This window comes from Henningerozyma blattae, chromosome 3, assembly GCF_000315915.1.
Source record: "Henningerozyma blattae CBS 6284 chromosome 3, complete genome".
Taxonomy (NCBI): Eukaryota; Fungi; Ascomycota; class Saccharomycetes; order Saccharomycetales; family Saccharomycetaceae; genus Henningerozyma; species Henningerozyma blattae.
In genome coordinates this window covers 1,369,482-1,387,665 of record NC_020187.1, presented here as the reverse complement: position 1 = coordinate 1,387,665, position 18,184 = coordinate 1,369,482, and the positions used below count along the sequence as shown (strand labels likewise).

Genomic DNA, 18,184 nt, shown 5'->3' with positions numbered 1-18,184 from the left:
CGCTCTCGTGTAACTCTTTCGTGTAATCCTATCGTGTAATCTTACTACTAATCCTACTATTAACCCTAATCCACGTGCTGCTTACTCATCTTGGCTTACGCGGACTGTTTTTTTTTTTTTTTCACTAGAAAGCTTTGCCTTTTTCAAATTTTTTTACGGCCGCTTTGTGGCTTATGACGGTGTTTCAAATTTCCTAAACAGGCGCTTTGTGAGCCTTCGAACTTCATCACGTAAACCAACGCCAAAAATAAATTGCGTACACCATGTTTGTTTTCTGTTTAGAATTCCTTCGAGATCAGATCGTGGCAGTTCTACCGTGCTATTTTTACCTCTAATTGTTATTTGTTCCATTATATTTAAAGGTTTTGTCCAGTCATTTCACTTGGTTCAGTTTAGTCTAGTTTAATGTTTAGTCTTGTTGGAAATTTTTTTTTTTAATTTCCATCAGCCTTGTTTTAATTTATTTTTGGTTTAATTTAATTTACTTTAGTTTATTCAAGTTAATTTTATTCATTTTAGTTTTAGTTTAGTTTCAGTTTTAATTTTAGTTTCAGTATTATTTCTTTATATTCTAATATTAATAATAGAACACCAAGAATCAATCTTTCATTCATTTCATCGTTGTTGGACTAGTAAGGAAATAGTTCTCGTCGAATCATATTGTTATATTCGTTTAGACTAAATCAAATCTTTTTTAATATTTAGATCCAATCGTATCTGAAAAAAATAAAAAGCTAATAATAATCATTAAAATAATAACAATAGTCATAGTTATCGTAATATAATACACTTATTAAATACATTGTTATACAGTCACTAGCTCACATTATTAAAAATGGTATCCATCACAAGTAATTTGATTACTTTAGCAGCTATATTGGCCTACATAGAAACAGCTATTGCTGTTAAGGCATATGATAAAATTTCTTTCACAAATGTTGGTTTTGCTGGTACTTATTTCCCAGTGAAAAAATTAGAACATATTACAGATGAAAAAAAATGTACTTGTGAAGTCGCAGAAGCTAAATGGTTTTCAGGTATTAATGCACCATTATCTGAATATTTATCTGTTCATTTCCGTGGTCCATTAACTTTAAATAAATTTGCCTTTTATTCTTCACCATCTTTCGTAATTAACAACAATAGAACTTCTTCTGATTGGACTCGTGGTGCTTATTACGATGCTGATAGCAAATCTACTGAAAACGTCACTTTCTTAACTAAAGCTGGTGAAAATTCTCCATGTTTAGGTAAAGCTTTAGCCTATGCTGGTTCAGATGGGTTAACAAAGGCTAGTGAAGCTACTGTTTTAGCTAAGAATGCCTTAATTTCTTCAGGTAAAGAATATACTATTTATTCTAATGTGTCATGTCCTTCCTCAGGTGTTTCTAATGGTTGTGGTGTTTACCGTAAGGGTATTCCAGCTTTCTATGGGTTCGGTGGTATTACCAAGATGTTTTTATTCGAATTTGAAATGCCAACTGAGACTGAAAAAAATTCTACTTCTATTGAATATTTTGATATGCCTGCTATTTGGTTATTGAATGATCATATCGCTAGAACCTCTCAATATCCAACTAATGCTAATTGTTCATGTTGGGCTTCTGGTTGTGGTGAATTCGATATTTTTGAAGTTATGAATGGTACTGAAAGAAACAACTTATATTCTACTTTCCACACTTTCCAAGGTATTGAAGATTTAGGTACTGGTATTCAAAGTTACGGTTATATCCCAAGAGACACTAATGGTGTTATGAGAGGTGGCGTCATTTTCGATTCTAACGGTGATACCATCACTTTCTTGTCCAACGATACTACTTTTGATTCTACTTATTCTGCTGGTGATGTCTCTAAATTGCTTAGTGATATCAGTAAAGAAGATACTTATTCTTCTCAATTGATGACCATTTCAAGAACTGCTCCTTCTACCACTTCTAAAAACTTGGCTGTTTCTTTCAAATTCTTGCCAAGTGGAATTTGGTATTATTTGTTTTCTTGTGCTACTGCTTTGGTTCAAGCTATATTTATTTAATAACAAAAAAAAAAAAAAAAAAAAAAAAATAAAAAAAAGACAATAAAAAAATTTTTTAATTATTTGATGAGATACATTAAAAATAGCATATGAAACTTCTCAAAAATTTTATCATTATATTCTTTATATTTCTTTTTTTCCTTTTCTATTAAACTTGCCATTAATTAATAATGTTATTATTACATGGTTATGAATCAATCTCTTTTTTATCTTTTTTATTGCGAATATTTTATTATTATTTTATATTTACTTAATATCCAATTATACATATAAACTTTTGATAGTTAATTATTAACTTACCCTCATATATCTTTTCTACCCAATCTATTATGAAAGCCTGAGACGAGATTTCCAAATCCAGCTATATATATATATATTTATTTATAAATTATAAATATCAAACGATTAAATGTAAAAAAAGATATAACTTGACTATTAACTATACTAAAATTGTTGATTGTAAACTGGAAGAACCGCTCTTTATTTTACTTGGAATGTGTAATATAAAATAGTTTCTTATAATTATGATATATTAGTTGAGAAGTAGGCTAATAAAGATAGCAATAAATCTTCAATAGAATGTAGTGTAAAGTGTAACTAGAAATAAATCAAGTTTAGTAGATACAAAAGTAAATGCTAAAACTGGTTTTTTGAAGTTGAGAGATTAGAGTAATTTATAAAAATCATGAAAATAAAATGGGTTCTTCACTATGCTATAGGTTTTTTTCTAAGCAAGTTTGTCCAAAGGATTTAGTGCACTGTAGTGGATTTAATAAACAAGTTATAATTTGTTTTATAAATAAAATGGGTATTGGAAAAGGTACGTGTTACAATATTCTTATTAGAGACTATAACGTTCTCAGTAAAATGTAGAGCAGCTCCTTTTTTAATTGATCAATTGGAAATAAAAGAAAATATTCTCAATAAGATCCTCAGGAAAGGAGGTGTGTTATTATTTTACAAGTGAGATTGATAGTTGTGATCTAATGGCTGATATTTTCTGATATTGGAAATAACTATATTTATAAAAACCATTTTGTGTCCATAATTTAATTTATTTTGGGAAAATTCCAACTTATTATTTAAAAGTGGAGTACTTTAAAATTTTTTATATTTATGTAGTTTAAATATGGTAATTTATTTTGTATGTGTATATCCATTTTCCTAACGAGTCATATTCTAAATAATCAGTGTTTTTACCAGTGCAAAAAGGTTCGTAAGTAATTATACTTGAGTCCTTTAAATACTTAGAACAGTTTGATTATAACCTGAAAATCTATTAAAGCTCTAATACAAATATTATTGGTATATGAGCAAGAATTAACTTCTTGGATATAATTACAATGTAAGATATACGGCATTCTATTAGAACGATATCGAACAGAGTGTATCATAGTTACTTCAAATAATAACAACTTGTTTAGCCCTGATAAGTTAATACCGTAGTGCTACAATAATTCACCAACACAATATTATATGTCATGACTCGTTTATTCTTCAAGGTCCGCATAAATGCTATACCTTCTCTATTTAACGCATATATAAATATCTTAATTACACCAAAATCCTTCTTCTGAAGTTACTTATCGAATATTTGCAAGAGAAGGACTAAACTCTTACTTGCATCATCCTTCTAAATAACTTATTTTTTATTTTTATTTAGTTATTTTCTTTGTTGATAGCCTTTATCAGCAATATCCATGCACGGTCATTAGAAACTAGTATCTAATTGTTGTAATACGAGACAGACAGGACAAGGATGGTGTTTCAGAGTTCGGATGGTACTGAGATCAGTAGTTACAGGTTGTATTACACAAGATTATTGTATCTCCCCTTGGTCCTTCTCTATATAGTATATAATAGTATATTGATCTATACATGCTCCTTGTATACTTCTTTAGAGCTGGACAGTTCTGGGGGCATAGTTACAAGATGCGGTACACTCATTGAAACCTGGGTGTCATTCTTACTAATAGGTGTCCGAGATGAACCAGAAGTGGGTGAAGATTCAGTAGTTACAGTTGATGTTCCACGCCTGCTGAATAGTTGTTTCTCAGCTGTGGTTAGCTGATCTGTCCTCTCTCGAGGCTTCTCTTGTACTGATTTCTTGTAAGTATTACGTGAAAGGCGACGGCGCTTTGATGGTTTTACCACAAAAAATCATGAAATAAAGCGGGTTTAGCTCAGTTGGGAGAGCGCCAGACTGAAGAATACTTCGGTTTAAGATATCTGGAGGTCCTGTGTTCGATCCACAGAAGTCGCATTTATTTTTTAATTTTTTTTAAAAGTAACAATTTTATGCTTTGCTACTCCCTGTATTATATCTTTTTGGCTGCTAGTTTAATACCAACTGTCTATTAAACTATACAAATATATACCTGAGCCTATGTAAGTTAAATATTATTATTATTACGTTCCCATTTGTTCACTATATACTTCCATCTTTTGTATTTCGTTCTTTTTGTTTTCTAGTTCTTACTTCTTTGTTCTACTTTAACCCTCTAGTTTATTCCTTTTAGCTTTAGATTCTTAAATAGAATTTATGTTCATGATTCACTTACTTGTTAATCTAAATGTTCATTCCGTTGTCACGTGATTCTGATTTATACACGTGACTAACGTAGCTCACACTACGTGACATTAAAAATTAAGCACGTGACCATTTGAACTTCTGTTACGCAGATTACTTTTGCCGCCAACGAAATTTTTTACATAAAAAGTATCATATTATCAGTGATTTATTCTTTTATACTATTATTTATATTATTAAATAACATATTTTAAAGTACATAAATATAGAAAATATTATCTATTAATTAAGTTTGGCTTATTTGCATTTATAAAAAGACAATAAAAAATTTATAACAACATCCTATTATTTAATGGATCATGACCCTAATGACAGCTAATATAGTATAAAAACTCATACGAGAGATAGTGAGTTAAAAATGAGCTATTGAAAAATACATTTTCTATCTTATTAGTTTTAAAAAAGTTTCATTGAATTTAATATTAGCATAACAAAAAAATTTAATATACTGTAGAATTGGTCTTCTTTTTATCAATATTCGAGTACTACTCTTGGATTTATTTTGTTTGCACATTTAATATTTTTTTAAGTATAAAGTAGTTTTTTAAATATACTAATATGAAATATAAGAATATTAAGAATAATTTTTAAATGTGAGAAAGTACAAAAAAATATAAATAAAAGACAAAGAGTCAATATTTACTACAAAGGATAAAATATATTACATTCTCCTTCGCTTCTTACAGTTAATCGGGGTTTAACACTCCTATAGTTATATATTCATTAGTTTATTTATTTTCCCATCTACGGCTTTACGTTATTATTTTATTTGTATCGAAATAATGAAGTAAAGAAAAAATAATAACCTGCATTTATAGTGAATTAGCTTATGGATATTTTTTTAAATTACTAAAGAAAAGAAAATAAAAAAATTATGATCAATACCACTAGACATTCAAGGATATCAATTTAAGATACAAAATTTCCAAGAACATTATCTTACAACAAGTCATCTCAAGCTTCCCCATTCAAATGGTAAAACCGTAAAATAATAACAAGTGTGTTCTCAAGTATAAACAATCTACATAATTTGATTCTAAGGTTTATTTCCACTTTTCAAAAGCCGTTACTACGAGAAACAAAATTTAACCATAAATTGTGTATCATTAAAAAGTTTAAGAATATCTTATTACTTATTAGGAATATACCATTGCTTTTTGGAAGTAATGCCCCAGTAAAATCTTTCATGCTTCAAGTTTGCTAATGATCTATATACAAACATAACCCATGGAAAACCTGTGTAGCTTTTCAGAATATCATTTTTTTTTGCTCATTCTTCTTATGTCTAGATAACTGTTATCAATGTAAAACAATTTCTCAATATAGTATTAGGTTGAACAGTATTATTTCAACTGGTAAGGTTTGCTGGTAACCATTGAACCTCTTTTTGTGCTCAAAAGTTATGACAGATTGTTACTCACAAATATACAAAACGGTAAAGTATTTAATTAATTCTTGTACCAAAAACGGACTAAGAAATTAGTCACACTCGGAATCTCATCGATGACAAATTTTGCCATTCCCGTTTGCGGAAATCCTTTAGTGAAATTTCACTTGAAAAAAACCAATGAGTCTTGCAATGACAACTTTCAAGTTAATAATGACTCTATTTTAAAGGATGAGTAGGTTAAGGTCCACCCATCTTATTACTTTTCAGGACTAACAGAATGTATTACTAGTTTAAGGTTATCATGAACAACACTATTGCAAATGAAAACATAAGTGATATAGAATAGACGTTGGTTTGTGGGATGAATAAACCTATATAAGCTAATATGATATCAACAATTAATAGTTTAATTATGCTCTTCTTTCTTGTAATTTATAGTATAATAAAAAACCATCACTAATCTTTTAGATTTTCTATCATATCAACTACTGTCAACCAATAGTTACTAAATTTCGTCTCTCCTCTCTTTCAATTTAATATATTTATAATTTCAACAATGGCTCAAGGTAAAGTTTGTTTGGCTTACTCCGGTGGTTTAGATACCTCTGTTATTTTAGCTTGGTTATTAGATCAAGGTTATGAAGTTGTTGCATTCATGGCAAACGTTGGCCAAGAAGAAGATTTTGAAGCTGCCAAGGCTAAGGCTTTGAAAATTGGTGCTACAAAATTTGTCTGTGTTGATGTTCGTGAAGAATTTGTTGAAAAAATCCTTTTCCCAGCTGTTCAATGTAACGCTGTATACGAAGATGTTTACTTATTAGGTACTTCTTTGGCCAGACCAGTTATTGCTAAAGCACAAATCGATGTTGCTGAACAAGAAGGTTGTTTTGCTGTCGCTCATGGTTGTACTGGTAAAGGTAACGATCAAATTAGATTTGAATTAGCTTTTTACGCTTTGAAGCCAGATATCCAATGTATTACCCCATGGAGATTACCAGAATTCTTTGAAAAATTCGCTGGTAGAAAAGATTTATTGGACTACGCTGCCTTAAAGGGTATCCCAGTTACTCAAACTAAAGCTAAACCTTGGTCTACAGATGAAAACCAAGCTCACATCTCTTACGAAGCAGGTATTTTGGAAGACCCAAACACTACTCCACCTAAAGATATGTGGAAATTGATTGTCGACCCAATGGATGCTCCAGATCAACCACAAGATTTAACTATTGATTTCCAAAAGGGTTTACCAGTTAAATTATCATACAAATGTAACAAAACTGGTAAAGATGTCTCTGTTACTTCACCATTAGACGTTTTCTTAGCTGCTTCATCATTAGGTAGAGCTAATGGTGTCGGTAGAATCGATATTGTTGAAAATCGTTACATCAACTTAAAATCTAGAGGTTGTTATGAACAAGCACCATTAACAATTTTGAGAAAAGCTCACGTTGATTTGGAAGGTTTAACCTTAGACAAAGAAGTTCGTCACTTGAGAGATCAATTTGTTACTACTACTTACTCTAACTTATTATATAACGGTTCTTACTTCTCTCCAGAATGTGAATTTGTTAGAGCCATGATCCCACCATCACAAAAGAGTGTTAACGGTACTGTTAGATTAAGATTATACAAAGGTAATGTTATCATCTTGGGTAGATACTCTGAAACTGAAAACTTATATGACGCTACCGAATCTTCTATGGATGAATTGACTGGTTTCTTGCCAACTGATACTACTGGTTTCATCGCTATTCAATCTATTAGAATTAAGAAATATGGTCAAGCTAAAAAGGATAAAGGTGAAAAATTAACTTTGTAAACTGTTTCTCAAATATTTTTAATTCCATGCATTTTTTTAGTCATTTCTTAACTAATCAACCTCTATCTCATTCGGCTTTAATTTAATTATTTATAAATAACTAAGTTAAATAATTCAAATAGATATTTATTTATAAATTTAAAAGATACTGTATATTTCGTTTTAATGACGTTTTGGTTACCAGACTCAATATCTTTGTTGGAAAAGAATTGGAAGATATGGGACCTTATAAATTTTTGTTTACTACAGGGGATTAAATCAGGAAACTTTATAGCATAAACGGAAAGTTACGTAAGATAGGAATGGATCTATAAAATTATTTAAAATAATGGGATTAGGTATTAAGAAGATAAAAAAACACAGTTGACATTATAAAAAAATTGAAAATTGGAGAAAATCAATATAGAAAAGTAGAGTTTAAAGGCAGATATTCATTAATAAATCATAATTGTAGAATTTGGGGAAAAAAAGGGGACCTTATTCGAAATAAAAATGTTTGAAAAAAAGGAATATATAAAAATGGTTTTTAGCAGGAAAAAATCAAGATGAAAGAAAAATATAATCAATACATATATCTGAACTGAGGATTTTCGTCGCTCATTTTATCATCATAAGGGATTGGCTCACCAGTTTCATTACAACGTTTAATAATTGCATCTTTCTTCTTGTTTTCCCACATGTATAATAATAGTTGAATTATAGTCATAATAATGGATAGACATTGGAAAGCCAAACAAATTGAGAGACCTTTAATATATCGAGGTTTTTCCTTTGCTAAGAAAATTTGACCTGATACTAAACCTGAACCTGAACCAAAGAATAAATTAATACCTAATGCAGTAGCTCTCTTGAAATAGTTACCAACGTTACCGCTCAACCACAAACAATTAACGGCGGCATTGACATAAATACCCATACATAGGATATAAACACCAAAATATCTGACCCCATGAACAGTTGAACCCAATACAATGGCTAAACCAATCACTGTAGTTAAACAGGACACAATAATAAAAGGTGATCTTAGTTTTAAACGGTCTGACCAGTTTGCACATATAAAGAAAACAATTGCTGTTAGGAAATAAACTGGAACTGTCATCAGTTGAGCTCTAACGTTGGTAAACCCAAGTGAAGTAATAATAATTGGTAAGAAAACAGTTAAACCAAAAGTAGTTAAATCAATACCAAATAAAGCAACAGCACTAACCCATGTCTTAATGTCTTTAATTGCAAACCACACTTGCTCCCAATCGAATTTTTCTTCTGGGTTAAAAGTATTCATGGTCTTATATCTTTCCATAACATATTCTTTTTCTTCCTTGTTAAAGAACCAACTATTCTCTAAATCTTTAGCCATACCAAAAAAATATAATGGTGTACAACCAATAGAAATGGCACCTTCCACAATAAAAATATATTGCCAGGCCTCTAAATTACTACCTTTAATTTTAGAACAACCATAAGATATCAGCCCACCAAATGAAGATGATAAACATGCTGCAGAAAACACGTAAGCAAATCTCTTGGCATATTGTTCTCTACGGTAACAAACTGAAAGATACATATTAATAGCAGGATAAATAATCCCTTCCATACAACCTAATAATACTCTTAAAGCAACTAATCCGCCAAAACTATTGGCCCATGCAGTACACAGGGAAATAATTCCGAAACATAAAAGGCAAATTGTCATTAAATATTTGGGACCAATGATTTTTAAAAGATTTGTACCAATTGGATCGAAGATAATATATGAACCATAAAATACAGTAACACAAGTATTATATTGTGTACCTTTCAAATTCAATGATTCGGAAAGACCTGCAACTTCAGCATTACCAATATTAGATTTATCTAGATTTGATAAGAAATATAACAAACACATCAAAGGAATTAAATACATATCCATTTTCCTTAAAATTTTCTTTTCCATTGGATGTGTTGCAGATGGTATACCATCATCATCCGTGGCTGTTGATAAAATACCATTTTCATAAACGTCATAATTTTCTTTTTTGTAAGTATTTAGTTCATTATCATTGTTTGATAAGTTTTCAAATGTCACAATATTGTGGTTCACTTCTTTATCATAATTAATTTGATCATTATTTATGTTATAGTTATTTGTTTCAATGCTCGACGATCTTCTCTTTGTTATTACAGAATTATTTCTATGTGTTATACTATTATCTTCTTTCACAAATAAAATATTTTCCACTGGTTCAATTTTTAAATCGAGCATGGTGAATTAGAATATTTTGAAATAATAAGTTTATAAGTTGTATCTTCTATATTTGTATATTAACTTTTAATTTTTTACTAATAAAATAATTGGGAAAAAAAAAATTATGAAGCTTTTCAATAAACTAAAAAAAAAAAAATCTTTTCTTCAAAATACAGTACCAAAAGGCTTTATTATTTAATTTTTTGTTTCTTTTTTATTGTTTGACGATTTAATTTTATTATTTTATTATTTTATTATTTTATTATTTTATTTTCCTTTAAATAAATAAACTTATGGTTTATAAACGGAGTATTTTGCTTTTCATTTTTAATTTGTTGGTTATTCATGAATCTATTGGAAGTTTCGATTCCTGCGCCATTATCTCCATGCCCCACCTAAGGCAAATAGGGAACGAGAATTCAAAATTCGTGATTAAATTAATATGCAAGAATGAAGTGTGACGACGACAGCAAAATGTATCGAAAGCCATTGAGAAACCGGAAAAAACAGTTTAAATGTTTGAAAAAAGTGGAATATGAGCCGAATTAAAAAACGAAAATAAATGATGATTGATCAGTTTGGCCAGTAATTAGTAAAGTATTTGACTCTGGGAAAATGAATAATGTTTTAAATATTTTTTTTAAAATAATAACGTCATCTTTAATAGTGATAAAAAGACATTTCAAATTATCACAAAAGTTGGTTAGAGACATAATATGACACCCAAAATTTGATTGATGCTATTTTCAAGAGTATAGCACATTTGTAGCTTAAGTTATCCTGTTTTCTTTCAAAAAATAAACTAGTTTTTTTTTCTCTTATTTTTTCTACCATACTAATTTAAAATTTTTTTTCACCATGAAATCAATTTTTCCATCCCAAGAATTTGTGACGCCGAGAAAATTTTCATAATATGTATGACATAAAATATTTCCACCCTCTTTTAAAGTGAAATTTGCCATACAAAAAAAAAATACGTATTTCATTGGTTGCAATAGAATAAAATTTAAACAAGCTGCAAAAAACAGTTTTGCGTAGTTAATTATGTATTTTTTCCCCTTATTAGATTAGCATTAATGAGATAACCCAAATAATTATATGCTTTTAAGCTTTCGTCGATTACTCGTACAACGATTCAGATCAAACTTTATTTAAAAAGAGAGAAAAGAGAGTATGAAGTATTATATTTCCGTTCAACATGACTTGACGCGTTTCACGCCTTACGCGTTTGATTAGCATATAAGAAAAAAATATAGATTAGGATTGGATACTTTATTAAACAAAAGGACAACTAACCTATATCAAACAAAACAATGGCCAGTGAAACTCCACGTATTCCAGCAACTCAAATCAACAACCAACCTTCAGTGTTTAGAATTATTGGTAAAATCAAATCACAACCTAATGAAAGCACTTTAATACTTGAATCTCCAGTAGGAGAATTAAATGCGATTGAAATGATCACTATCAATAATGTTCGTATAACCACAATGAATCAAAAATTCCAAATAGGCAAATGGTATGAGTTTGTCTGTAGATCAAGTGATAATGGTGATTCTGGGTTCTTAGTATTAGATGCCTTAGAATGTGTTTTAAAAGAAAATGAAGATATTAGTGTTGAAGGTATTGTTGCATTGCAAAATTTGTATGGCAAATTCCCAGAAATCTTTTAAGCATATAGTGATGGCCTAATAGCTTTAAATTGAAGGAAAGCTAGGGGAAACAATGAATATTCCAGAATTACATTGTTTGAAAGAAACTGCTTTTACCGATATCACCTTTTATTAATTTATATAATTTTTTTAAGTTTATTATATAAACTCATCATTGTACATTAGATATCTAATAATTGTTTATTGCTTTCCCTGAGAAGAGAAAATCCTTTTTTTTTGAAACATATATATATATATATATAAATGAATTCAATTTTCATTTAATGGGCGGCAAACTAGATATATATTACCGAAAAAAAAAGGAATTCACTTCCAAATCACATGCACTCCAACAATATGAAGTATTCAGCTTATACTACTAGGCATGGATTACTATCAATTTACGATTAGATGATTAAGAATATTACAATATATAAATAAGGGTATATAAAATTATGAATTGAGGCATGTGCCATGTGTCCTGAATGATTGAGTTGAGTTTGAGTTTCTCGATTTGAGTTTCTCGATTTGAGTTTCTCATTTGAGTTTCTCATTTTGATGATCAATTTACTTTTCTTACAGAAAGAGTTTGTCTTTGTTTTGGATTATACCAACCACCGTTATCTGATGGATGACCAGCTGGAGACGCAAAATTCACTGCAGATGTAACAGAATCAGTTCTTGATGGGGTAAGAGTGGTAATTTGATCTAAAGAAGGTCTCATTGACTTGTAATATGTGACAGCAGAAGTGCTAAATCTAAGAGTCCAATCAGTTTTAGTCACTTTGGTGCCTGGTGGGGTTTGCATAGGAGCAAATCTTGAAATACCTGTTTGTTCTGGGTAAGGGATGGTGAACCAATCAGAGTTGATAGTCCCCATGGTTTGACCCTGTTGAATGGCAGTTTGTGCCGCTGGTTCCACAGTGTCTGTGTAAGTGGCAGATCTCATACCGCCCATATCTTGCAAGTAGAATCTTGGAGTATAATGAATAGTATTACCTTCACCTTCAACCACTGCATAAATTTGAATATAAAATTGACCATTACCATAAACGTTTTTGGAAAATTGGACGGTGTACGAGTAAATAGTATTACCCAAGTTGTCCATTCTAGAAGTTAGTTGGTCACTAGTAATCTTTTTGGCTAATGTGTTCACTGGCTGAATAGCATTATTAGGACCAGTTTCTAAAGTGAAAGTGTAATAAGTAAATTTATCCAAAGGAGGATACCCACCATTATCTATCCATTCTATAGGAATCGTTACAATCCCACTATCATCTGGTTGGAACAGAGTACCTTGAACTGGACCCAAAATACCCACATCTGCAGAAACGATCGAAAAAAGCAACGAGAGTGAGAGTAGTATTATCCTTGATACAATACGCATTGTTTATATATATGTATGATATTCTTAAAAGTGTTTATATTTCTTTCTTTTTCTATTGTGTTATCGAATACAAAATTTTCCACTATATCTTCATAGATAAATTATATATTTTTTTATTTGATGATTTACAGTATTACATATGTTTTGATATACGTTTTATAAATAAGTATAAATATGAAAATACCTACAAATAAAATTACATTAAATTAAATAATATATATACATAAATTTATTTATTAATATCTGGCATCTTTATCTGTAATCTTAGAAAGCATCCACTAACTAGCCCCCTCTATCGAGCTCTCCCGGCCATTATCAGGGCAAAACCAAAAAAAGATAAAAATCGACCTCCTCAGGAATTTGGCAATTAATTAGTTTCCACTTGTGTTTCCCGTTTCCGTACTGATCTGCTCACAATTTCCCTTTGTGTCGAATGGTTTGGCGGTATCTGTTTTTGGAAAGTGGGATTCCTATCTTGGGGCGATGTGCCGATTTTTGTGGCAGATACCCCTTCTGGGAGGTGGTACTTATTCGGGTAGCACAGCCATTTTGGGCCACACCCCCTAATTGGGATATGAACCCTATTTAGGATGCAGATTCTATTTTGGGTAATTATCAGGGGCTTCCCTGTGGAAAAAAAACGGCGCAGCAGAAAATCGAACACGCAAAAAAGACAAACAGAAATAAATTTTGGCACGTGATGGGCATTATCACATGACCTATGATATCACGTGGCTTGAAATATTTTTTTGTTCTTGGAAAGTAGTTTCGTTTTGAATGATTGAAATTTCCTGTTTAGGAATATATGCATTTGGTGGGATAACACAGTTAAGCGATGAACAAAATAGTGTAATAATCATAATAATAATATTAACTAGTAAATAATGAATAATCGTTAAAGTAAGTAAATAACTAAATAAGACCATTGCGGAAGGAGAATTTATATTGACTATTTTTGAAGATATACACTATTTAAATAGTTTTAAAATCTTTTATAAAGAGGGAAAGAATTATTCGAAAATAGGTTATAATTGAGAAGGAAGAATTGAAAAAAAAAAAATAATTTATTAAATACGAGAGGCATCACCAATTTATATCCACACACACATACAAGTACGCGTATTTCTTTTTAAATATCTCTCTCACAAAATAATGGACACTTCGATTTACTCACATGCGATCGATCTTTGGTCGAAGGCTGACCTTCCAGATCTACAGAAGAATCTAGACGAAAACATTATTTCTATTAAATCCAAGGAAACTGAATCAATTGATTCAAGGAAACTATTAGCTAAAGAGACCAAAAGTTTTAAGAAAAAATCCGAAGAGGAGAAATTAACATCAATCAATAAAATTATCAAACAATATCAAAATGAAATTGATTCGTTAACGAAAAGATCCAAGTTTAGTGAATCCATTTTATTCGATATTTATTCCAAAGTTTCCGAAGTACCAGATCCTTTGCCATTATTGAAAAATTCTATTAATAGTCTAAAAGTTGATAATTCTAAAGATCAAGAGTTACAAAATGAAATTAATGTTTTACTAAAAGATAAGGAATCCCTAAATAATCAATTGAATGAAATCAAAGAGAAGCAAAATGAAGAATCGACTAAATTAAAAAATGAAATTGAAACGCTGAATAAAAAATTGGAGATCTTGAATAAATTACAATCCGATAAAGCCAAAGATAATCAAGATTCACCTCAAATCAGTCTATTGACTGAAGAATTGAATAATTCCATTAGCAAGATTTCTGATCTGGAAAATAAAAATAATTTATTAACCAAGGATCTTACCAAATTGAAAGAGGATTTGGAACATAATAATATTATAAATGCAAATGAAAAAACAATCAAAAATTTAACTAATGAAAATATTAAGTTGACTAAAGATTTGAATTCAAATCAATTGCAATTAACTTCTTTAAAAGACTCCTCGAAACGTGAAATTGATGAACTCAAATTAAATAGTACCACTTACAAATCAGAATTGGATTCCATAAGAAGAAAATTAAATCAATTTCAAGATTATAATAAGATTAAAGATGAATTAAGTGCATTGAAATCTATTGAATTTGGTACTGTAGAAAATGATGATGATGATGATGATACAAATGAAGGGACCAATTCAGCAAATAAGAATTCTTCTTCTAAAGATAGTAAAGTAGATTCTACACTTCTAGCTACTAATAAACAATTACAAAAAAAATTGGCTGAATTACGTGGTTCAACTGTTGATTTAGAAGAGAAAAATAAAAATTTAAATAATCAAGTTAATGTTTTAAATGAAAAAATTTCATCCTTAGAAAAATTAAATCAAAAATTAGAATTGGATATTGATAAGATTGAAGATATTGATCAAAAATTTAATGATACTGCAAGTATGATGTCTGGTGTGACAAGACAATTAAATAGCCGTCCACTTGGTAATTCCAAAAGAAATAATGGGGGGAAACTTTCACCAACGTCATCTATCGTAGGCATACCTGAAGAAGGAGAATTCAATATGAATAATGCCAATCTTTTAAGTAATAATAATATCTTACCAATTATAACGAAACAAAGAGATAGATTCCGTGCTAAAAATATGGAATTAGAAAAACAACTTAGATTGAATAAAATAGAATTAGAAAAATTAAAAGATCAACAATCGTCCATTCCTTCTTCTTCTACTAATAATGATATTGAATCAAATATATTGAGAAATAATAGTTCATCAGGATTAGCTGATCCAATTAATATTTATAGAAAGGGGAAATCAAGTAACGACTATTATAGAAATAAAGATTTGAGCATAATTGATAAGTTTTTCAATAGATTCCTATTAAAGAATGATATTAATAAAAAATTATTTATTATTTATTGCATTGCATTACATTTTATTATAATCATATTATTTGTGGGATTTAATAAAATATCAAAAGCCCATGCATCTTCAATCTTATCAAATGTTAATACTAATAATTTAAAGATCAGTGACAATTCTCCTGCTCTTGGTGCTGGAAATCATGTTCTTCATCAGGGAAACCTTTAAATCATCAATTATAATTTTTTTTTTTATATATATTAAATATTTCTAATACATTTATATCTTTATAAATATCATCACACAGATAATTTCGGCCAACTCTTAATCATAAATTTAACTATTACAGCATATTCTAAAAAAAAAATGCTAAATGTTAACTTATATTTATTTTATTTTTTCGGAGTGAACTTATAATATTATATGTAACAAATTTAAATAAAATTAAGAATAAATGTAATAAAAATAATATATTTATTAAAATATATTATTTATAGATAAATTTAATTAATATTTAAAAATATTTATTTAGGCAGAGATACGCTTTTGAGCAGCAATTCTACCTCTTTGTCTAGATGTGTATCTAACAACCTTCTTTTCTTCAGCCTTGGCAATAGTTTCTTCTCTTTCAGTTAAAACTAATTCGATGTGAGATGGAGAAGATTCGTACTTGTTGATTCTACCGTGAGCTCTGAAAGTTCTTCTTCTTTGTTTTGGAGCTTGGTTGACTTGGATGTGAGAAACGTATAATTTAGTAGAGTCTAAACCTTTGGCTTCAGCGTTGGCAGCAGCATTGACTAATAAACCTTGAACGAATTTAACAGACTTAGCTGGCCATCTAGCTTTGGTAACACCGAATTCTTTACCTTGAGCAGTTCTACCAATAGAAGAGTTGAATCTTCTGAATGGAATGGCTCTTTGATGATCCAAGACTTGTTCCAAGTATTTTTGAGCCTTGGTTAATTCCCAACCACTAATGGCTTGAGCAGTTTCTCTAGTGTTCTTGAAAGAAACTCTCAAATAGGAACCACGAGCAGAAGCAGATTTAGCTGGGTTAGTGGAAGTAGCACCGTATCTAGCCATTTTGAAGAACGATTTTATCTGTCTTATAAAATGAGAGTATTTCGAAAGATAAAACTGTTAAAATAATAACGCTAGCGTAATATATCCAAATTCTAATACTAGGGCCTGTTATTTTATTCAAATCTACTATAATACTTTACTGTATGATTTTTCAAAAAATTCATCATTTTTCGATATTTGGTAAATTCCATCGATTTTGTTTCGCCTACAAGATTTCGTACGGAAATCCAATAGAAGTTGGCAAAATTTCATTTTTGCGAGGCCACGCAACTTATTTTCCACGAAAAAAATCCAGTGGTGTCAGGATGGACAGGGAACACAAGAAATAATAGAAATAATGTTGGGAATAATTATAGCAATGATAATTATAATACGATATTTTCTCATTGGTAGTAAGCCAACTCATGTGATTTTAAATCTTCAACTTAAACGAAGAACTTGGCTTGATTGCTAGCAATGCGGGTTATGAGGCGATTATTATTCCCTTAAATAGGTGTATCTAGCCGTAATATCTGTAAAGTTATTTATAAAGAAAGTTTCTTTGGATATATATATTGGCAAATATCTAAAATAAGGTATATCTTGAGTAAAGCTACCATCTTTATGTTTTTGCAAGGTGTGAATTATATATCTTGTGAATAATGTTTTAGATAGGCGAATTCTAGGATGTAATAACATAATGATTGATGATCTTGATTAGTAGCTATAAGCGTTAGGTGTATTGTACGTTTAAGATCGTGTAACAAACGATATTCTTATATAGTTCTGATTTTTATTCTAGTTAAGAATACAAAAGAGCTAAAAGACAAAACTTAATATTTTTTATTCAATTCGAATGCTTGAGATACATTTTTAAATAATTTTTTATTTCAAAACCATACCACGATGCAGCAATTAAACTTGGTCTTTTACTTGGGTTCACTTCTAACAAGAATTACAGATACTTAAATATTCATTAAAGAATTTTTTTCCCTGACACAAGCACTTGGAATTAAATCTCTGTTTTAATTTCCTAAATAGAATATGGGCATATTATGAAAAGTTTATTGTTTTTTAAAAAAAAGAATAGTTCAAAAACTGAGCTTAATCCTTATATTATATAATCTACAATATCATATCCGCGTGTGCATCCTATTTGTAACCTTTTTCTTAATACTAATTTTCTCTTAGCTCACGAAAAAGGTAATTAATAAGTCCAT

The 18,184-nt window shown here is 29.7% G+C and overlaps 7 protein-coding genes and 1 non-coding gene across 8 annotated transcripts; 5 read left to right on the top strand and 3 right to left on the bottom strand.

Annotated features, from left to right (window-relative positions):
- Positions 1-835: 835 nt before the first annotated feature.
- On the top strand, positions 836-2,032 carry TBLA0C05720 (PGA52 family protein; the record flags this gene model as incomplete). Its single annotated transcript, XM_004179841.1, has 1 exon — positions 836-2,032. The coding sequence occupies one exon, from the start codon at positions 836-838 to the stop codon at positions 2,030-2,032; it is 1,197 nt and encodes a 398-aa protein (XP_004179889.1).
- Positions 2,033-4,204: 2,172 nt separating this feature from the next.
- On the top strand, positions 4,205-4,295 carry TBLA0Ctrna5F. The gene is given in 2 exon segments: positions 4,205-4,242; positions 4,259-4,295. It is a non-coding gene; the product is annotated as a tRNA-Phe (tRNA).
- A 2,273-nt stretch (positions 4,296-6,568) lies between these two features.
- On the top strand, positions 6,569-7,831 carry ARG1 (argininosuccinate synthase; the record flags this gene model as incomplete). Its single annotated transcript, XM_004179840.1, has 1 exon — positions 6,569-7,831. The coding sequence occupies one exon, from the start codon at positions 6,569-6,571 to the stop codon at positions 7,829-7,831; it is 1,263 nt and encodes a 420-aa protein (XP_004179888.1).
- A 562-nt stretch (positions 7,832-8,393) lies between these two features.
- TBLA0C05700 (allantoate permease family MFS transporter) lies at positions 8,394-10,073 on the bottom strand (the record flags this gene model as incomplete). Its single annotated transcript, XM_004179839.1, has 1 exon — positions 8,394-10,073. One exon carries the CDS (start codon positions 10,071-10,073, stop codon positions 8,394-8,396), a length of 1,680 nt encoding a protein of 559 aa, XP_004179887.1.
- A 1,295-nt stretch (positions 10,074-11,368) lies between these two features.
- Positions 11,369-11,728, top strand: RFA3 (Rfa3p; the record flags this gene model as incomplete). The annotated part of the gene is made up of 1 exon (XM_004179838.1): positions 11,369-11,728. The coding sequence occupies one exon, from the start codon at positions 11,369-11,371 to the stop codon at positions 11,726-11,728; it is 360 nt and encodes a 119-aa protein (XP_004179886.1).
- Positions 11,729-12,269: 541 nt separating this feature from the next.
- Positions 12,270-13,094, bottom strand: TBLA0C05680 (uncharacterized protein; the record flags this gene model as incomplete). The annotated part of the gene is made up of 1 exon (XM_004179837.1): positions 12,270-13,094. One exon carries the CDS (start codon positions 13,092-13,094, stop codon positions 12,270-12,272), a length of 825 nt encoding a protein of 274 aa, XP_004179885.1.
- A 1,152-nt stretch (positions 13,095-14,246) lies between these two features.
- COY1 (CCAAT displacement transcription factor COY1) lies at positions 14,247-16,130 on the top strand (the record flags this gene model as incomplete). Its single annotated transcript, XM_004179836.1, has 1 exon — positions 14,247-16,130. The coding sequence occupies one exon, from the start codon at positions 14,247-14,249 to the stop codon at positions 16,128-16,130; it is 1,884 nt and encodes a 627-aa protein (XP_004179884.1).
- Positions 16,131-16,430: 300 nt separating this feature from the next.
- RPL17A (60S ribosomal protein uL22) lies at positions 16,431-16,985 on the bottom strand (the record flags this gene model as incomplete). The annotated part of the gene is made up of 1 exon (XM_004179835.1): positions 16,431-16,985. The coding sequence occupies one exon, from the start codon at positions 16,983-16,985 to the stop codon at positions 16,431-16,433; it is 555 nt and encodes a 184-aa protein (XP_004179883.1).
- Between the last annotated feature and the right edge of the window lie 1,199 nt (positions 16,986-18,184).